Below are 23,508 nucleotides of genomic sequence, written 5' to 3' on the forward strand. Positions count from 1 at the left end.
AAACAACCATTAGTCGAGACCAATGCTCCTTAATAAATGTAGACCCATTTTGCTCTGACGTTATTTATTAGGTTTCGGGCGAGATGAGCGCACTACGGTACTGGATGTTCGACTTTGGCAGAACAGTTTGCCTTAGTTAGTGGATTACGGTTAGTTTTTTTTATATAAAAACAATTTAAAGTAATAACTTCATAAGTTCTGTTAGGCTACGTCTGGTAGGAGGCTCCGACCGTGGCTAGTAACCAACCAACCGACAAAGTCGTGGCGCCAAACGATTGACTGGTAGGATCCCGTGTAGAAACGGTATGGGTTAGGTTACTGTCATACCTCTTACAGGTTAGCTCGCTACCATCTTAGACTGCAATCTCACCTAATGGACGATGCAGTTTAAGATGGTAGCGAGCTAACCAACCTATTATTATTATGAGCTAAATTGTCCATATTTGACCCTTTTGGCACAGTGGTGACGCTATGGTTTTAAGTAGGAAGTCCCGGGTTGCTCCCGGCGGGTTTACTCTTTTTCTGAATATACTCCGGTACGATGTCGTGTAGAAACCAATTAGAGGTACGGGTTAAGTATAACTGCCATATCTCTGATAGGTTATCCCGTTAACATCCGAGACTCCAACATCAATTAAGTACCAGCAGGTACAGGATTGCAGTTGAGGGCTAACTTGTAATGGAATTAAAAAAAAATCTATTTTTTTTCCACTACAAGTTAGCCCTTGACTGCAATCTCACCAGGAAGTCAGAATGATGCAGTCTAAGATGGTAGCGGGAACTTGTTAGGGAGTATGGTAAACCCCTAATCGGTTTCTACGCGACATCGCACCGGAACACTAAATCGCTTAGCGGCACGTCTTTGTCGGTATTGCGGTAACTAGCAACGGCCAAAACCTTCCACCAAACAAATCCTAGTTGATGGTTCCTGATCCCGAGCATAATATAAACATAGTACGATTTGCGCACGCACGTTAACAAATCCTATAATAGCAAGAGCATATCTCTTCCTATATTAGTGTATCGTGAGTCATTCAATCATGTCAGCATGACGTTATAATGTATCAGACGTAAGCCAGGTAGACGTTTTATTTATAAACCTCGCTAATCTTTACCTAGCATGATGGCTTTTACGTAAACTAAGTTTGGACTTTATGCAATGGAATTAAGGAACAAGTATACGAGGTAAGGAATTCGCAGTAATTGATAAAAAATGGTGCCAATTTTTTTGTATAAACATTCAAAATTCATTTATTTCAAGTAGGCCCAGTTTATAAGCACATTTGAAACGTCAAGTCAGTCTGTTTGTAGTAACTCTACCACCAGTTTGGATGCAGATTCCATCGAGAAGAGACGCCAGGCCGGCAGACTGCTCAGAATGAGCAAACTGCTGACTTTCTGTAAATTACTTCATAAATAAACAAAATGTTGCGATAAATAATTAGTGTTATATATACATATTTTATATTAATATAGACATATATTATATTAACACGTTAAGGTTTGCAATTTAACAGCTTATTAAAAGTATTTAATTAGTAAACAAAAATAATTTTGTTAAAACTAAATTAAACGTTTTCGCCACAGTTCCTAAGATGCTGTCAGCATTGGCCCTTTGGAAGGTCAAACTCATTCTTTGGCCAAGGTAACTGCCCGGTCTAGCATCACCGGTAGACTCTTGATAATTCTTTGAAAAAAGCTCGATTATAGTATAATCGAGCTTTTTTCTGTTTTTTTTTTGTATAAGCTCGATTATATATAATATGATTTGTAAATAAAGATAACAGATTTTCTTAAACTTTACATGCCCTCCTCTACATAATTGGGCAACCATTAGTCGCTTTTGATGCAAGAGATGATTTGGTTGGCCACTAATGTATCAAAAATCTGTCTACGTGCATGTTAGCAGTATACGTGTTAAATTATTACTAGCGAAGTAGCTGGCACAGTCCTTATGACTTCAATGTATGCCAAGAGTTGGCATTTGAACATTGCAACAGGAAATTACACTAATTAATGAAATAAAATCCAATTTATGTTTTCCTTATAAATAATGTGGTACTTTAAATCATATTTTATTTCATTTAATAAATCGGAACAAGCTGTTTATATTCGGGGTAAATAATTTTAATAATATTTGTTGTTTTAGGAATATTTTTTCCCTCCTCGTTTAGTCGTTAGCAATCTGTTTTGTTGTACTCTTACTAGACTCACAAAGGTTGCTCTGTTGTATATTTGCTTCATTAATATTACTTAGTATGTTGGTATATAAAATACAGTTCATAATATATTTAGGTAGATGCATCAGAATATTAATGTCTACGTTAGTGAATTATGAAAACCCCTGTAATGTAGTAGTAGTAAAAAGAAAAGTTCGAATACAGATTGATCGATTCACTTGATGCCACTGTCGCTTAACGCAGAACGTGTTATTTAAAGTTTGTTGACGCTTTTGTTACCGAATAATTCCACTTACCTTATCCTTATTTTAGGGACGTCAAGGTAAGTCCTATAAAACGGTAATTTTCAAATAGTTTGCTTTATTATGCTTTACGAGATGGTAGTAATTTTACGGATCAAGCAAAAAATTTAACTCCTCACGTTTACGTTTTCGCTCCCGACTTGAGCTGTCGGTCTTTTATAATATTCGACTTCAAACTGGAGGAGGTTCTATGTATGTTTGTTTTTTTTATGCCACTCATAATAATGACTTCAATACCTACATGAGTAGTGAGTACACTGTATTGATATCATGTCTTTTATAATTTTTTAATGTCATCTTTCATTCATTGTCTTATAGTTATGTTATCCATAAATTATGTAGCTCCATCTAGTTTGTTTAAATGGCACTGCCGTACTAACAAGATATAAAATAAATAAATAATTAATATGAGAGAGGATAGATGTGCCCAGGTCACCAGTGGAACAACTGTTATACTGTTATTTGTATGTTAATTTGGAATGTGTCCCTTGATAAAGTACACTTTCTTTCTCAATGTGAAACAACCCTAAGTGTTGCGAAAAGGGCCGGCTAATGCGACACTGGAAATCACTTATCGCCGTTCTCATTCAATCATGTCAACCGATCGCCGGCCATTGTTAGCGTCGCACTCATTGTACAAACAGACTCCCTTCAATACCGCGTCTTGGGGTGCTAGGGTTGTCACCTGCGCAACTTTCCGAACGATATAATATGTAACTACTATTTTATAGTACTAATTACTTTCCCATAGATAGCTCGAGAGAAAATATGGCTCGAGAAACGGACTCTGATTCTGTGAAGAGCAAATCTAGTAACTACTTATATTTTATAGTCGCTATAAGACTGATATAAAAAGCATATATACTAGTTTCGAAATCAGCGGGAGGAGAGCTGCAGCTTTGTGGAAAAGCGCTTAGCCGATTACCAGAGTGTTGCAGGTTCAAGTCCTGCAGGTTCCGAAATTTTTATATCGATTTTTTAAAAGAGCCTTGTGTTCCGTCATTTGCGTTCCTTACTTCTAGCCCGTTCGTGTTAAACGTTAGGCCAGAAAAACTGTTTATATATTTTTAATTGTATATATAAGCTTAGTGTACGCTTAAAATGCCTACTATTTTTAGCCGCACAAAACCTATTTGTTGGTTAAAAAAAAGCATCTGTATTACTCGGCTAAAAAAAATCACCTATCTTCATACAAAGCAATAGGTACAAACTAAACTTTATAGGGTCATTATAAATAACGCAAAGTCTTATATCTTGGAGTATAAGCCTTATATCCACTTTATAAGGTCCACGTTACGGGCAAGTGTGATGAAAATAACCTTGGCTAATTAGAGCTTTTTTTTTGTTTTTGTGTGCAGTGAAGCATTTTTAATTGATTCATTTAACACTATTATTGTATACAAGAATTGTTGTCACCTGTAAGTTTACCATCAACGCTTATTGCAGTACTATTGGCTGGCTCATTAAGACTTCATTACTTTTATACTTAGTACAAAGTCTTTGATCATTAAAAAAGATAATTGCGATACACAACAAGTGGCAACCCTAGTAATAAATGGTTTATTCAAGACTCCGTTTCCGTGCCCCTTTAATACAATATGTTCACGACAAACGCCCGACATAATGTCCTTAAGAAAATACCATAGAAATTATTGTATGACAACGTGTGTATGCGGTGTGTTGTTGCGATGTGCTACCTCCAGTACTTTCGTTCGCGCTTTTTTATTTAAATGCCGCGGAAACTATTACTTTTCCCGAGAAAAAAAAACCTCCTTTGTCCGTTTACATCTTGTGCGAAATTTCGCCTAGATCCGGCTTTTCTGTGAAGCAGATAAAGAATATTATTACAGATTTTTTTTAATTCACCGTGAACGGTACTTTTTTTTTTGTTAGGTCCACAGAATTTAGAACATACAGAAACCGTGTACACTACTTATATTGGAGCATCAAAAACCACTCCACTTTAGAATGGTTTCTCGAACAAACGGTTAGTCCCTTCATACTATTTAGCAGTTGGCAGTAATTATTTTACCTCTTATGTTCTAAGCGTTCACTATAAAATAGGAAAATGAGGGAAAATTGTGAACATTCCGCTCGTGTAAAGTGAGACGTGCGCGGAGCTTTTTCAACGTTTTTGGACACAATTCACTGCGTACAAGAATGGGTGAATGAGGATCTGTATGTTTTTAATTCAATGGTTAGGCCATTTAACTGGCTGCCCATATTAGTTTGTGCATATAATAAATGCATCAATAAATAAAAATAAAAAGCTTTTGGGCGGGATTTTTAGACAAAAAAATTAAACGCTAATAAACAAATGGACAAGGTGACTATTGATCTAAATTGTTATGACTACATGTCTTTTCATACAACTACAGTTTTTGACTTGCATGAGTTACAAGTGTCAAACTATTTAATGTAACACAATACGCCATATTGTCCCGGCAACCTGTACCTACTTTTTGAGTATGGATGCGGTTCAAATGAAATGTTATCTAAAGGAAAATTGTACCGTATAACATTGTTTATTAATAGATAGATGAGGAAATAAATTACCTACCTACGCATAATGTAATATAGGTTACTACTTTAGGATAAATGTTTAAACAAAGTATAAACACGTACGACGTAGCTATTTTGGGTGTACTTAAAGCTCGTGATACTTAATACTTTTTAGTATTTGGTAGTAGAGAGAGCTCGCCTAGATCACAGAATTAAGAAAGTACGGAAACCGTTTACACGACTAATATTGAAGCATCAAAAAGAAAATACAGAAACGTAGTCGTGTACACGACTAATATTGAATCATCAAAAACCACTCCACTTTAGTAGTGTTACTCAAACAGGCGATTAGTTACTTTATACCATATACATTTAGCAGTTGACAGTAATTATTTTACCTCCAAGTTTCTAAACGTTTGTATATAAAATGTTTTTTTTTAAACTTAAAAAGTATCTTCTTTTGTCTGCAGGAAGACCTGCAAGTCATGTGGATGCGATCGCCTGCAGCACTCGGTGTACCATGAAGAGCTGGGCTCGGTACGGGACCGCCTGGGGCTGCGGGAGACCAGGGGCCACATCGCCTACGACAACAGCCCACCTGGACTAACAGCCAAGCAGGTAAGATAGAGTCCTGCGCTACACTCGTGTAAATAAGGACTAAGTGGGCCCATACTTACCCCTCTCATACCTCCCAAGTATGTTATATAAAAAAATCGATGAAGCCGTTTCGGAGGACTGACAGTGCAACTAAAAACCACCGTGACACGTGTTTTTTATATAGGTATAAGATTATGTGCTGTAATTTATAATGTTTTTTTCATAACCTGTTGTAGAAATTATAATGCAGAGCTAGGAATTATATCGCTCAAATGATGTTAAAACTAATTCAATTTCACAATTAATTTATTTCAAGTTTTTTTTAAGTATTTAAAGCACTTTTGAAACGTGAAGTCTGTTTGTTTGTAGTGACTCTACTACCGGTTTCGAAGGCAGATCCTACCGAGAAGAAGCAAGCAAGAAACTCAGTTGCTCTTCATGAACCTCATAAGCCAAAAGTCAAAGTCAAATATTTTTCTATTCAAAAAGGCTAATAGATGGCACTTTGCATACATTAGGTACATACAAAATATGTACATAATAGTGAGTAGTGATGGCGATAACTACATTCGTAAACTTAAGACTAAAGCTACGAGGGTACCAACCGCGCCCTGGTCAAAATAGAAGCCCACAACAAACATACTCGTAGTTCTTTTGTTATCACCATCTCACATCATTAGTGAGATGCATAGAGCAATAGGTCATAATTTTTTGTTACAACTATCTTGTTAGCGGTGGAATCGGAGCGGAAATTATATCTAATGAATACCAATTAATTACTTTTACTAAGTAATTCAGAATATCCCTATCCCTACTAATATTATAAATGTGAATGTAAGTTTGTTTGTTACGCTTTCACGCAAAAACACGAAACTTTGTACACATATTTCTGAAGGTATTAGAAGTAATATAGGATGCTTCTTATCCCGAAATTAAGCTCAGTTCTCTTGGGAGAGGGAACGAAAGTGTTTGACCATTTTACACCAGGCTTAGATATCCTAAATACATAAAGTGTTGCCACATTTACGAGGCACATGTCTTTTGAAAAACAAAAACAAAAGCGGACGAAGTCGCGGGCAACAGCTAGTTATAAAATAAATAAATATACTACGACACTTCACACATCGCCATCTAGCCCCAAAAAAAGCATAGCTTGTGTTATGAGTACTAAGAAGCCTGATGAATATTTTTATGAACTATATACATAAATACTTAGAATATCTATATATAAAAACACCCAGACACTGAAAAACATTCATGCTCATCACACAAAGTTTCCAATAGTGGGAATCGAACCCACGGCCTTGGGCTCAGAAAGCAGAGTCGCTTTAAACTGCGCCAATCGGCCGTCAAAGTTATTATATAGTAGTAGTAGAGCTTTTTGTGACAGAGCTACTGCCGCTAAGCAGCATTGTTGCAATGCTGTGTTCCGGTCTGAAGTTCGTGGTTGCCGCTTTAATTACAGGTATATGAGGCTTCACATCTACGCCTTAAATTGCATGCCCTGTGAAGTGTTGCTATGTTCATCTGCTTGGTCTGTCGATTATAAAAATGAAAATGTCCATAAATAAAAAAGTAATATTCCTAGAATACATTTAAATTCACGTTTTTGGTAAAAGACAGAATTTCTTACTGTTACGTCCATTTCTCATGAACCTGAATTCGATGTCATAATAATCTTACCAGAATCGACCCAAGTCAACACTGATATTTACTTATCACTACAAATTAGTAAATCTTACACCGACGCCGAAACTATTCTGAATATTTACCATATCGAAACTCTGATTATACCAAATACATTGTAAGCCAAACAACATATAAATTAACGTCTAAATTTCTATATTTACACCATATTTCAGAGCATCGCTAACTGTAATTAATTTAATCTTTCGCAGACTGAACTATATTGGTCCGCTTTGGCCGAACGAGCGCCCAACTCCGTTGGCGGCGCCACCGGACCTGCCGCCTGGCGCGCGTGGCGTACCAGAGCTTTAGCTTACCAGCTGCCGAGGCAGGACCTGTCGCTGACGCAATGCAAGAACATAGATGAGCCCCATCGGAAACAGTTTGAGGACTTCGTCGCCGCCCGTAATGAAATAGCGTTAGATATCGGTAAGTAAATCAGCGCCATCTAGCGTGCAGTAGAACAATTATTAGTGTTTAAAACAAACTGGTAAGTAAATAGAAGAAGGTAAAGGTAAAAGTGACAAAATTAAAACTTAGTAGTATTGCAGCTTTCTGTGAGAGATTTCTTCCGGGGAAGTACCTGCCGACATCTAGCATTGCTGTGTTTCGGTTTGAAGGGATGGTCGCCCTCCGTTAAAAGGCAATGATTATTCCACATATCACCAGGTCATAGGTCATAGGCCATCTACTTGGTCCGTTAACTATTACCCACTATAAAAAAGTTGCGGTCATTGAACATATCAACAGGTAACTTGTTTTTTTTCAGGAAATGCCTGCCAACACCATGGTCCTTCCGTTGAGTGTATGGGTTGCAATAAGGGAATTCGTAATGGAAACATCGCTATTCAAGCTCCAAGAATTAGCGAAGAGGTATTTTTAATCAAATTTAACCTCACTCTACTAACGCCATCTATTGACACATTTTAAAACCTAGTGCAACACATTATCTAAAGATGATGTATAGATGGCGTTATTTGGTATAGCCTCAATTCAGCTACTTGACGCTAGATGGCATTAATGTTTTTAATTTTGTTTTAAGGCATTCTTTCACCCAGCGTGCTTTACATGCTCCGAATGCGACGAGCTTCTCGTCGAACTTTCCTATTGTGCCTTGGATGGACGCCTATATTGTGTTCGACATTATGGGGAAAGGTTGAAGCCGAGATGCCATTCCTGTGATGAGGTAAGTTTAAACAAAGTTACGTAAAATTAAGGCTCCTTACAGGATGGCACTTACAGGATCTTAAAAGTCAAGTCTAAAAGTCTGCCAAGTACCAGCTTGAAGCTTTAGATTCGGTGGATCGTCGCGCCAGTAGAATTATAGGCGACAATTCGTTAACACAGTCGAAACTACATAGTCTCCAGCACCGACGCAATGTTGCTTGTTTATCGGTTTTTACCGGATATACTTCGGTGAGTGTGCTCAGGAACTTCACAATCTTGTTCCTCCTTCCTCGTTCTACCACAGAACAGCGAGACACCGAGAGCGGTGGCATCCTTATGTGGTTGATATTCCATCAACACGCACGAAACGTTTTTATCCACGTTTCTGATACGTGCCGCTAAGATGTGGAACGCCCTCCCGGCAACTGTGTTTCCTGCCACGTGTAATATGAGTACTTACCTTCAAGGCTAGAGTGACTAGGTTTTTTCTAGGCAAGCGTGCTCCAACCTAGACCTCATCATTGCTTTCTAACGGGCATGATTGTCGTCAAACGCTGGCCTATCGTTAATTAAAAAAAAGCATATCTATATATAGTATATAGTATAGTTCCATACTGCTAGACCTTTAAAAAGGAGTCATTACGCGACATTTGTGGCTCGGGCATCGGGCTTTGAGCCGGTCGCGTCCGGAGCTCATATTAGGTGATATTTTGAAATCGACTCCATAGTTTTTACGGAAATCGCAGCACCTTTTTTTCCATAGAACTCTCAAAAATAATTCCAAAGAAACTAGGTTATTTTTCATTTCACTAAAAAACGTTCTAAAGGGAAAACGGCATAGAGTTTTCCTTATCTATGTGATCGCTTTTATTCGATTATAACGTGCATTTACAATTTTAATCTTTATTTATTTAGTATTTACTTTGTATTTTGGCATATCTTAGTCCAGCTTTATTTTATTAATTTTTCATCATATTTATAGAATGGTCACTAGTGACTACCCACTTTGGTATCACATGATTGTTTGAGAGCCAAATAGCTGAGGAAATCAATGTTTGACTCATAAATGACGATTAATTAATAATGTATGTGTGTTCACCTTGTTACTTACCGCGAACACCTATTTAGTATGTCTTGATCTATCCCGTACAAACTAGAGTGCATTTTAAATCATTCCGATGCAGTAAACACATACATGAATGAAATGGTTTCGGATTCGGCAGGCTACTACCCCAACGCGAGTAATTGCACCATAGATTATTGTAGAACAAGAGAGTTATACTAAAATAGTTAACTACTCAACACTGTGATATAACAGGTGTATATGGAAAAAGGGCAAAATACCTACGAAGGTCGACGCAATCTATAAATTTTACGAGGACAATGCTACCCTTTGATACCGTGCCATATTTCAAACTCTTTAAAGGTCGCCTGGTATTTTATACCGTTTGACGTTCTTGCAAATTAAACTCTGCTCTTAAAATTGTTTTGATAATGCAGTTTTACCCCATCTGTCTCTCAAAAACAACTCTTAACTCTCGGGTTCTTGAAATCTACGTTAAGCCTGCGCCCCGGAGAGCACGTTCAGCTGTCAGTTTCGGTTATTAAAACTAACGTGTAACAATAAATATTCTTAGCATATCTGATGGCTTCATAAAAAGAGATATATCACAGATCAGATATATCAGATATTATAATCACAGATCTCGTGAAACGCGTAATTAATTTCAAGTAATGGGACTACTTACAGGTGCCTCATATTAATTATATCTGATGACTAGCGCTGCCCCGCTTCTTTATCGATGTACGAGGCAACCTTAAAAAATAGACATGCTTTGACGCATCTTTTTTTTAGAACTTTTAAAGAGGAACAATTCCGCCATACTTTGTTTTGACGTTTTTGACATCGTTTGAGCATCGCAAGCCTCGGAAGCTCTCAAAGAAATATTTTTTCCTCCTTAAACATTTTTAAGTGATGCTCCATACCTATTAGTCGGAGCGTAATGTATATTGCCTATGGACTTCCCCGTTAAATAGACTATCCAACACAATTTTTTTTTCCAATTCGAACCATTAGTCCCTGAGATTAACGCTTTCAATAATAAATAATAATAATAAATAAATATACTACGACAATACACACACCGCCATCTAGTCCCAAAGTAAGCGTAGCTTGTGTTATGGACCCTAAGATAACTGATGAATATTTTTCATAATTTACATAATATACAAAAAACACCCAGACACTGAAAAACATTCATGTTCTTCACACAAACATTTTCCAGTTGTGGGAATCGAACCCACGGCCTTGGACTCAGAAAGCAGGGTCGCTGCCCACTGCGCCAATCGGCCGTCAAATTCAATCAAACAACTCTTCAGCTTTATAATATTAGTATAGATATAATAATAATAATAAATAAATAAATATTTAGTAACCACAATAAATAAATTACAACACTACAACAAGAGGACAGAGAAAAAGAAAAAAATATATATAAAATAATTTAGGCGTATGTTACTTCGTTGTGGTCAACGGGTCACCTACTCAGCTCTGTGCCGAAGCACCATGGCAGTAAATGCCAAGGAATACTACATATAGAGACTTTTAAGACAAAACATTAGTCTTTATAAACAAAAAGTGTACTTATTATGGTCGTAAACTAGTGACATCTGCATATAGTCTGCGAGAGGTACATACGTCATTCTATTTATTTGATTATCTCTAAAATATAATTTTTATTAATACATAACTATAACCTAAAATAAACTATTTAAAAACTAAATACGTCATTTATATAGTTGAGTATGTTTTTTTTAATAAATAAACTACGTCAAGACACACATCGCCATCTAGCCCCAAAGTAAGTGTAGCTTGTGTTTTGGGTACTGAGATGACTGATGAATATTTTTATGAATAATATACATAAATACTCATAATACACAGATAAACTCCCAGACACTGAAATACATTCATGTTCATCTCGCAAAGATTTTACTTTTGTGGGAATAATTTCCTGTCGAACCCACAGTTGTGCTCAGAAAGGGTCGCTGCCGACTGCGCCAATCGGCCGGCCCTATTTATATACATGATTACTAAGGTAATTTTGGACGTCTCATCTGCCCAGCTTAGTGATTATGGGCGAACTCTCCTTTTGCCTCGAAGAGATCTTTAGTCCAGCAGTGCACATCTATGGGCTGTTGAAAAGTGGGGTATACTATGACGTATTTAAAGTACGTATTCTAAAACATTGTTTATTGCACTTCTTATTTATTTATTGTTTTTATTTAAACATCTTCATTGCGTAGTAAAGGAGAAATTAAAAATATACTTAAAAAAAAATTAAAAGCAAAAGGCGACCTTATCTAAAAGTGATCTCTGCCAGGTAACCTTAACGATAGTACACAATAATACATGAGAGACGGGAAATCGCAATTACAATAAACAATACATAAATTTACACACTAACTACTACACAAATGTACATACTACTAATAAATAATATAATAAATACTTCTCTACTTTATAACGCCTATAAATAATTATGAATCATGGTGTAATTGCATCGCGCGATCGTTTGCCCAAAACGTCAGCAGCTATCTGTGGAAAGTTGACCCAGATGGGAAATTAGCGCTTTTAATAACAGTAACTTCTAACACACAGACATACCATCTTATACCCTACTAGCGGTTCCCTGCGACTTCGTCTGCGCACAATTTTTGAACCCCAAATCTCCGCTATTGCAAATATCTCACTGGTAGATTAATGAAAAAAGTACCAATTTTTTTTTTCCATGATTAAAATATAATGTGCTTCAAATACTAGACGTTTGGCGCAGTAGGCATAGACCCTGCTTCATGAGTCCAAAGCTGTTTCGATTCCTACTACTGGAAAATATTTGTGTTATGAAACATGAACGTTTTTCAGTGTCTGGGTGTTTATGAGTGAACATAACAAATTAAAAGTAAAAATTTAACAAAAGGTACACAATTTGGCGGCCTTATCGCTACATAGCGATCTCTTCCAGGCAACCAAAGGCGTTAAAAACAGCTCAAGAAGAGAGGTGTTTATCTGTATATTATAAATTTATTATAGTGTAAATGAAAAATATAAATGAAATGAACATACACTTTATTGTACACCTAACAGAAATGAAATTATAAACAAAAGCAACACTAAATAAATGGTACAATGGGCGGCCTTATCGCTAAAAAGAGATCTCTGCCAGGCAACCCAACAAAGGAAAGGAAAAAAAAACACAGACAGTGTACTCTATATAGTGTGTATCTTAGTACCCATACCACAAGCTACACTTTGGGCTAGATTGCGATGTGTGTACTGTCGTACTATATTTATTTGTTTATTTAGTTATTAAGACACACGGCAGTGTGTCAGCCAAAGTTCCAGCCAAGAATAAGGAACTGGCGACGTTATTTATTTACTTAGTCGAGGAAGTTTCTTGCAGGAGGTTTGAGATCAGCAGAGCAATCATTTTTCTTTAATGACATTGTATTTAAATTTATTTTCGGTAACCGGATCAAAACTTTTTGTCATAAATCGACCATATCGGATAAAAGCAGGCGTTACTTTGCGGAAATCCATGATATATTATGAAAACGAAGCTTAATTTGCTATACTCCGCGAAAAAAAATCTGTATGGTGTAATTTATGATTTCTTTAATCCTTATACTCCACAACAAACAGATCTTCGGCAATGTACATTGTAATTCGCCTAGAAGAGATCGCTATAAAGCGAAAAGGTTTACGCTGTTTTGTTGTCCTTTTTTATGTACTTTTGCGGTGTACAATAAAGGTATTTTCAATCATTCATTCATAATTTACGCAGTAAAGGCATGTTAAACCTGTTTGTAATGAAACTTTTATGAAAATGGAAATACAGTCAAAACCGTTTATGGCGACATCGTTTAGAACAACATCAAAGGTCCCGGCTGAATACTATTTGACCGCCTTATCGGAAAACATTGGTTTTTACGACATTGTTTACTACGACATACCGCATTAAGCGACCACATTTGGTTAATGTTTTCGGAAAATTATATCTGTAGAACGACCGGTTCAGCTGTATTGTAAACAATTTGAATAGGTAACAGTATCCACATCTGGCACAGTATAATGGTCAATGGCTATTATCGTAAAAGTAAACAAAGTTTAGGGTCTTTTATAATTCTTAGAAACAAAGCACGTGCATACCCTAGCCTCAAGGCCCGCTTCGTCATACCTCTTAAGTCTGTTTGTTACTTATCTTTACACAAGACGCACTAAAACATATTGATGAGTTAACTGTGAAAATTGTAATATGTCGCAAAGAAAACAAATCAATATCAAAGAAAAATCGCGTATTACATACATGTATTGTCTTTCCTATTAATATCTGTCACCGGTTGTTACAACTATCGGTTTTTACGACTAAATATGAGTAGTCCCTCCGATGTCGTTATAACAGATTTTGACTGTATTTATAATACATGAATTGAATATTGTATGTAATAATATAATCATTCATCAATTATCTAAATCAAATGTTATGATCGATATGTTGAGGTCGTTGAATATTTCAGTTGTCTTCCTTTCAAATGACTTTGTACCTTTTTACTCTTGGTTTAATTTCAGAGCACGGGTAGTTGTTGTATTTATTTACTCATGTCGCTTGTATACTAACATGTTCTGACATGTTACTAGGCGGCTATTCCGGTGCTCCGCTGACGGCTTGACATTTACCAGTCGATACTAGTGCTGTGTTCATGGGGCGTTTCAATGATACATTAACTAGGGCTGTCACTCAACCTGATGTTGGCAGAAGTTTACTGCAGGACTTAGCTTAAACTACTACTACTATTTTTTATTCCACTAAAAGTCAGCCCTTTTCTTTAAAACCCGTGATAATCGATGATATATTCTAAGATTGTGTAGCGGGATAGGCTGTTATATTACAACCCTACCCCTAATCGGTTTTTACGCGGCTGCATCGTACCGCAACGCAAATCGCTTGGTCGGTAGGGTAATAAATAGCCACGGGCAAAGGCCTACCACTAGACCAGACAAGAGAAAATTCGGAAATTATAAATTCGAGAAAAAAAAACCCGAAAACTCCGTTTATAAGACCACAGAGCTTTTTAAGTTGTAAGCGATTGTTATTGAAATCAATGTGTCCTTTATTTTATATATAATATTTTTTTTCCACCTCGGAGAGAGTCATGTTCACTTTCCATTCTATCTGTTTAAACGTTTCGCAGTCATCCGTGCCAATAAAGGCTATACCTGAAAATCAGCGCTGCAGTAGCCAAAACCTGCAGCATCATGCTGAGGTAGCATCCTTTTCAGCTGTAGCACCTTTCTATATGGCATTTAGTTTTTAATATAGTGTAATTAATTTTCAAGTAATTAGTAATTAGTTTTCTTTTGTGTGGAAGCTGAATGAAGTTTATTATTATTTAAATATACTCTCAGACCCGTGTACGAGAAAAAATAATACGGTGAAACAAAACGACATATTATTAATATTTCAAACGTTAATTTTAGCTTTCTTAAATTTATACAATTTTGGACATAGACTGTGTTCTGGCGTTCGGACAATAAGTGGCAACCCTAATGCTAACAAACGACTGTTGATCGCAGAGTTTCCGTAAGAGAAGATTTATTGACACACGTTTACGTAGCATTCACGTAACTCTGCTAAATGAAATTGTTTGAGATTCCTTGCTAAATTAAATTTTCATTCAAAAGTATTGAAACAGGCGCCGCGTATCTATGAAATTCATAATCGCTGAGTGCATTCTAATTTTAGGCACTTTGTAACCTATAGTATGTATGGTTATATGCGCGGCGAATGACTAACCCCGTTAGTTGGGATGGATTTAGAATGCGCAGTTTATTTTGAACTTTTATTTTTGCAGCTATCTTTACACAGTACGAGTAGAGAAGTACGGGCAGGTTTAAATTGCGAAATTAAAGAATAGATGTATAAAACTCGGCCGATGTCGAATCTCTTTCGCATACAACCCTTATACTTTGGAGAGATATCTTCGATCAATAACTTAATAGATATCACCTAGACTTTTTGAGCGATTTACGTTTTATTACCAAACTATATAATAGTATATTATAGTAGGTACATATCTAGACAAATACCACGGCACACGAAATCAATTTTAAATTTTTGTTCTCTCGTAGAAGAATTTGAGCTTTTTGAGACCGAGCTTGTCCAAGGAAGATGAAGAAGAAACACTTTATTGTAAACCAATGCATAATACGTATATCAGACAGGAATAGAAACAGTACGGAGTTTACAGTAAAACACAATGTAGACATGCAAACATGCACACTCCATATTATAACGACCTTACTTCATATGATAAACGAATACAAAAGGAATACACAAACAGGCCGTCCCCAAACACGCAAAGACACACACACACACACACACACACGCACACACACACACACACCAACACACACACACGCAGCGCCCTATTCCGCCAACTTGAAAAAACTTACGCATAACCAAAAGGGTGGTCTCCGAGAGACTGAAAAAAAAGCTTTTCTTCTTTTGAGTCCCTTATACGATGGCGTCTTGTGTTTTATTTTACTTATTTATTAAATGATGCCATTTAAATGTTGGACACATACATAAAAAAACATCCGTATCAAAATCAACCGCGGAAAATCATGTGTTGATTGTTAAGCGGAAATCGGAGCGACCGATTGGACGCTTCGAGGTGACATCTGTCATCGTCTCGCTTGCGATCTTTTCGCCGACGTATTGATGTTATAAAAGGCCTTAGGTACATGAAAATGATGCCAATGCGAAATAGCAATAGCGGCAGATAACAAAATAGATATTTTAGTATACTGATAATAATAATAATTTTTAATACTATCTTTGTAATCTAGTATATGTAGTAGCGTAGTTGTTAGGACTTCGGCGTCACTTTCATGGGCCAGAGTTAGTCATGCGCGTTTTATGCAATCAAGTGTTACTTGCTTTAACGGTGAAGGAAAACATCCTGAGGAAACCGGCATGCGTTAGAGTTCTCGATAAAGTTCTCAAAGGCGTGTGAAGTCCACCAATCCGCACCTGGTCAGCGTACACGTAGACTACAATCTCAACCCTTCTCACTCAGAGAGAAGGATTCATTGGACCCCTCTTCATCATCATCATCCACAGCCTATTAACGTCCCCCTGCTAAGAACAAGCCTCGTCTCATAGGAGAGACGGTTTTAGAGGAAAGACCCACCACGCTGCTCCAATGCGGGTCGGTGGACTTTAACGCCGGGAACGACAGCTATACGTGCTCACCGAGGCATTACATTATGGGTTGATAATGTAGAGTAGCAATAACTGTTCCTTTTTTACTCACGTATACATCTATCATAATCTTTTTTATAGCATCTTTGTGGGTATCTTACAATGTGAGCTAAATTTGGGTCTTTAAACTGTGTGGGAAAAGTCATTCTTTTCATAAAGTCAACCAAGGTCTGGTGATTATAGAAAGTGTGGATTATACATATATTCTTAATCCAAACAAATAAATAGGCGTCTGTACGAAAGTATAACCGTACCAAAAACCTATATTTGTAAGATTTTGTACCGATTAATCTGAGAAACGACTGGCCTGATGTTAATGTAACTTTCACAGGCAGGTAGAGGATTAGACATAGAGTAACGTAGTAGCATAAGCTTCTATTTATTGCGGAGTGCTAGCCCCAAAAGGGTTCACTCCTGTAGGGGTAGTATAGCGCTGAGATGGGGATTGAAAGAATGTATGAGAGTCCCATGATCTCTAACCACGGATCGTGTTTTTTGAGGAAATGTTCAGGATTAGATACGTCATTATTTTTTCTACAGACTTGGTATGTTTGTACCGATGTTTAATTCAACCAATCAGACCAACCTATACCAATCAGATAACCTTAATCGCCTCGTACGATGCACTGTATTCTGATCGGCCGTCACCACGCGGCTAAATGATAAATATTGTGATCGAATTACGAGTAAAGTCACGGGAACGAGTGGAATCGCGACCAACCACTTGTTTACATCATAAATTACACGCATTGGACTTTATTACTGAGTTTCTAATTTATTTTGTTCGCAAAAGATGTACAGATGTAAAAAAACTTCTCGGCAAACTGAAGAGCTTGCTCTCATCTTTATTCATCTATCCTCAACTTTAAATAATAACTAATTCTCATCAACTTTATGATCATCACCACTATCATCATCATCATCATCATCATCATCATCATCATCGATCCATTAAAGGTCCACTACAAGGCATGCGTCTACAGCTGGCCTTATTGTGGAGTCAACCAATCTTTGTCGAGCTTAGACGAGTTAGTTAGTTTTTCGTCGAGCGACAAGTCGCTGGTGTGATCGTAAGCTTTTGTTTGAATCACGAGATGTATTTTAGTGTATTTTACCGTTAAATATAACTTTATTTTGATATTAGGCACTCTTCACACTCGGCTGTTAAACGTATGCTTATATCGCAAATTATTGTGGATATTCAGTTGTCCTCAAGCATTAATTTTAGTTAATCCATGCTGATAATGCGACTTTTTGTTTATTTGCCCTTTACGTATGTTTGGTTCTACCACTGCACCGGTCTAATTGATATTTGCATCATCTAACTCGACATGGGATACTTCATTAATTAAGAAAATGAACGATTCCTGTTAAAAAAAATTAAAAACAAAAATGGAGTGTGTTGTAAGAGTGGTGTGTTATTCAAATATTTGAGGAAAACTTGCACTTAAATTGCACTTAACATATATCTATGGTGCCCAATGAGTATACGAACACTACAATGCACATTGGTGTATTTTCTATTACGTCCCTGCAACTAATAACGCGGGCGTTCGGCCACTTAATGCGTTTAAAGCCTAAAATAGCCAGAATCGGCTAAATGTTTACCAAGTATTCGCTTATGGAATAAAAATAACACTAACAGTTCGGGCACTGTGCGGAATTATTCACACCTTAGTAACACTTTAACCACTGCCTCAGTTGCTACATTTTCGCGCTATTTTTCGGCGCCATCTTTTGTGAAAGAATAGTGACGATTAACTTTTTAATACGGTCAGTGTCAAGGCGAAGGGTTGTATTCAGACATCCTAAGGTATTTACGTACTTAAATATTTTTAGATCCTATTTTAATTAAGTAAAACTTGGTGTTTCAATTTAGGGGAGTTGGAAGCTTTAAAGTACCTCTGGCTTGTAACCAATGCATGTCCAATGTTGGACGTGTCTTGTATGAATTTGCATATTCCAATATCTTGTACGGTTATGCGGCGGCTGGCATAATTACAGGCTCGCGAGGCTTAACACCTACGCTTCAGGTTGGTGGACCCAAAATGGTTTTCCTTGCTAGTTCTACCGGTTTTCTACTTACCAACCGGTTTGTCAGCACTGGTACTTTAAGCAGATCGGGACCCTAGTATTCATCTGCCATTGGTGCTGTGTCCCGTGTCGTTTCAGCTATCTAGGAGTACTTAATGAAGGACTACGTAATTGATAAAGAAGCTTGGGTGTGAATTATTGCTCTAACCAGGTTGCTCTTCTAATGAAAATAAAATAAAATTATATTTGACAATGTGAGATGGTGATAACAAAAAAGAAAACCCAGCTAAGTTTTTGTGGGCTTCCTCTTAGAACAGGGCGCGTTTGGAACCCTCGTAGCTTTAGTTTTAAGTTTACGAATATGGTTATCGTCATCATCTCACTATCGTGTACACATTTTTCATGTAATGAACGCATCACAAGTGTCATATATGGGCCTAGTTGAATAAAGATATTTTTGACTTTGACTTAAGCTACGTCGACTCCTAATTTCATTTTTGACGCTTGACTCTTTCTCAACATCGTGCGCTGAGTCAACATCGCAATCATGTTAATTATACCTGGATTGGACAGAAAATATTTCACGTCTTGAGCAACCCCAAAATCCTAGTTTTATTGGAGCATGTTAATAAATTACGTAACAATTTTGTCTGGTGGAAGGAGTGTTTTTTTATGCGTTAAAAATGCCTGACATATACCACTCCGTTCACTAAAATATAATCGAGATATATAATCGAGAGCACGGAATGTACTTGAGTATTTAACGCACTGTCTAGAAAAGGCTCGGTATCTTGGTTTACCACCCTTCCTCCATACACGTGCCTTGAGACAACGTAGCGATCCAACCGGTGCCGCGTAAAATCGGTTTACTGCCGCTATTTAGCCGCTAAAATACAAAACTGCACCATTACTTGCCACAAGGGCCCAGCTATGTGCGATATATATTTTTCCATACGGACTTTTATCTACAATTTTACACAATATACCGCGTACCATGATAGGTACACCTGCATAGTAATTTAATGTTGTTGAAGTCCATGATAAAGGTTATAATTGCTTTATTTTCTCTTGTCTGATTTAGTGTGAGGCTTCGGCTGTGGCTAGTTACCACTCTGCCGACAAAGACGTGTCGCTAAGCGATTTAGCATTCCAGTAGGATTAGTTAGTTAGCATTCCAGTGGGTAAGATGTAAGATTTCGCGTAGAAACCGATTATGGCCATTGATTTAAATTTAACTGCCATTCTCCGTAACAGGTTAGCCAGATACCATCTTAATCTGCATCTAACTTCTTAGAGGTATTTTTTTTTAAATCGTTGTTATTTTTTATGGGTATATGTATATATGCACTACCTTCGCCATTGGTTGCCTGGAAGAAATCGCTAAAAAGCCATAAAGATATAAAGGTATACGTTGTTTTGTCATACTCTTCTTTTTGATGTACTATTGTGGTGTGCAATAAAAGTGTATTCATTAATTTATTCATTCAATATTCTTGAATCAAAGAATTCGGAATTTAAGTTTTTACTATTACCTACGCAGGTATGTAAGTATATAATTAGGTTCTTTTTAATGCAAATTTTCCGCTAAATATCGCGGAAACGGTGACACCAGACAGTGTCGCCTTCGGCCGCACACATACTTTGCTCATCGATCCTCTAAATAGCGATCGATCTCTTTGATGTTGTCGCCGCGCCGTGTGCTCATACATTAAGTATAGACACTAATATACTCCGCTTCATTTTAAAATGATGTTTGACAGTTCCTATGTATCGCTTTAAGAAGAGGCCGATCAATACGCATGGATAATGTGTACATACACAGTACAAATAAATAGAAACAGTGCCACAGTTTAAACAATACGCCCAAAGAACTAACTTTCTTCACACATGATGATTCTCGCAATGCTGAATCTCGATCGCCGACGATGTGTATAAACAATATGAATTACTAACATTATTTAAAAAAAAGTACAATATTAAGAATTTTCTATTACAGATGCTTTAAATTGTAAAATATTCATGTTGGAAAATAGCTACTGCTACATTTATTTATTTTATTTTATCTTATTTATTCTTACATATATCATTACATAATACTTAAACCTAATGCTATATTGAAGCATTTAAAAAACCTTATATACTTACTTCTTTAGCAAATAAATATAAGTAAGTATTTAAACGTAAGCTTATAGAAAAGTCATGTTATAGTATAGAAGACTACGTAATCGATAATAACAGCGTGTGTGTGAATTGCTCTAGCCAGGTTTGTCTTCTAATATTTTGAATGACAATGAACGAATGAATGAATGAATGAATACACTTTTATTGTACACCACATAAACATAACAAATTAACAGTAAAAATTTAACAAAAGGTATACAATTTGGCGGCCTTATCGCTACATAGCGATCTCTTCCAGGCAACCAAAGGCGCTAAAAACAGCTCAAGAAGAGAGGTAGGTGGTGCATTTAACTGTACTGTGTTGCAAATAAACATGCATAAACCTATATATACAAATATAATATGTACAGATAACAAACTTACAATAAAATATATAGATAGTGATAATAATTAATATATACCTATATAATTAATATCAATAATAAATAAATATATACAATATTGTCAAACCACAAATAAAACAGAAGGGAATAGGCAAGTTAAAGATCCGCAGATGCAGACAGAAAATGATCTTTGACAAGTTTTTTAAAAATGGTAATAGACTGTGCCTCTCGGATTTCAAGAGGCAAGGCATTCCAAAGCTTAACAGCCTGAACAGTGAAAGATCGGTGGAAGAAAGATGAATTATGTGAAGGCACCCTTAAGATCAATTTCCTTGCAGTACGGAGAACTTCACCAGGGCGACCAACGAATTCAAATTTTTCCTTTAAATAAGGTGGAGAAGAATAAGAATAGAAAGAATGTGCAAATTCCGGCGAAGTCGAATAGGTAACCACTTGAGACGAGAGCGAAATTGTGATACATGGTCATATTTACGTAACCCAAATATGAACCGAATGCTAATGTTTTGAATTCTGTCAAGTTTATTTAACTGATCGTCAGTTAGGTTAACAAAGCTTGCGTCAGCGTAATCCAGAATAGGAAGAAGGAGAGTCTGTGCTAACATAATCTTGGTAGGAATCGGAAGGAAAAATTGAAGGCGACGCAAAGAGCCTAGAGATGCAAAAGTTTTCCTGCTGACTTCCTTTAAGTGATTAGTCCAACTTAGAGTGGAATCCATAGTTACACCCAGATTTCTAACGCTGTCAGAGTACGGAACTATGAAGCTATTGAATTCTATGGGCGGCAAGGAAAACCAGTCAACTCTTGAGATTAGGTTCCGACTACCGATAATAATCACCTGAGATTTTTTAGGATTTACAGTGAGGCCATAGGATCTACTCCATTCCAGGATAACACTTAAATCTTTATTCATCCTTGAAACGGCTGTCGGAAGATTCTCAAGAGATGTTTGAGTATAAATTTGAACATCATCCGCATACATGTGATAGAGACAATGTGAGATAGTGATAACAAAAAAAACACCCAGCTTAGTTTGTTGTAGGCTTTTTCTTAGATCAGGTCGAGTTTGGAACCCTCGTAGCTTTAGTTTTAAAATTACGAATAGATATCGCCATCATCTCAGTAACGTGTACACATTTCTCATGTAGTGTACGCATCAAAAGTGACATCTGTGTACTTTTTCACTTTGAGTTTGCAACTAAGTCCAGGTAGCAACGGTTAAAAAAAACACTTATTGAATGGAAAATCAATTGCATAATAGAATAGATTTTCATCGATATTTAAGTAGGATGATGTGCTGTTGTGATACGGCACTATACCTGTCAAAGTAGAAATACTATAATGAACCAAGTATAGTCCGATGTAATAAATATAATCGACGCACTCACGCGACAACACTTCTAACTATACACAGCGCCAACTGTGAACTCGATAGTCTCAATACTCTTTCGACATCTATCGAGGACGTGTCTTCCAGCAAACCTCCAGTGTTCGAAATTTTAATTCGAACAAAAAGTTTCGAGTGAACTTAAACAGTGCTACGAAAATTCGATATTCAAATACTGCGCGCGAAATTTTAGTTCCCGCGATTGTGTTGTGTGCGTTCGGAAACGGGCGATAAGAGAAAAGTTTGCTAATTGTGAGTGAAAAAAGATTAAAAGCATGACCGTGTTATATTCCTAATTCCTTTTAATAAATAACTATTCCAATAGTCACATATTTTTTCCTAATCCTCATATACGTACCTAATATTTTAAAGCTGTATAGAAAGTTTGGAGATTATTTCCGATGATATTATTAAAATGTGAGCTTATCACTAAGTATTTGATAAATCTTCTTTCTATTTATCAACAATTGGAAAAAAAAACTTGAAGTCCTATTGTTTTGCGATTATGATTGTCAGAATAGGCTATACGTATCGTTACACGCGGTTATATCACTTTCACTTTAAAAGTTTCGCTACTCGATAATAGATGGCAGCACATCTCATTTTCATTTGTGTATAACATGGTTTAGAAAATATTGAAGATAAAATGTCTACTTCCTACAATCACAATTTTGTTTATGTAAATAAGCAGAAAAAAAAACTTTTCCAGATATATTATCTGGACGTTATTTTGTTACGAAATTTATTTATATCCAGATTATGCAGGCTGCAAACTATAATTGCTGTATGCAAGTTCCACGTAACCT

The 23,508-nt window shown here is 36.5% G+C and overlaps 1 protein-coding gene across 4 annotated transcripts in view; it reads left to right on the forward strand.

Moving 5' to 3' along the window:
• LOC120625712 (four and a half LIM domains protein 2) overlaps window positions 1–23,508 on the forward strand; it is a 236,785-nt gene that overhangs the window by 144,276 nt on the left and 69,001 nt on the right. For 3 of the 4 annotated variants that reach the window (XM_039892867.1, XM_039892864.1, XM_039892866.1), the window contains exons 3-6: window positions 5,455–5,602; window positions 7,480–7,696; window positions 8,037–8,140; window positions 8,310–8,453. In XM_039892867.1, the coding sequence (XP_039748801.1) occupies window positions 5,455–5,602; window positions 7,480–7,696; window positions 8,037–8,140; window positions 8,310–8,453 (613 nt within the window). Of the gene's footprint in view, window positions 1–5,454; window positions 5,603–7,479; window positions 7,697–8,036; window positions 8,141–8,309; window positions 8,454–22,714; window positions 22,955–23,508 lie in introns of those variants that run through there. The other variant, XM_039892868.1, reaches the window with a different exon arrangement.

Source organism: Pararge aegeria, chromosome 8 (assembly GCF_905163445.1).
Source record: "Pararge aegeria chromosome 8, ilParAegt1.1, whole genome shotgun sequence".
Lineage (NCBI taxonomy): Eukaryota > Metazoa > Arthropoda > Insecta > Lepidoptera > Nymphalidae > Pararge > Pararge aegeria.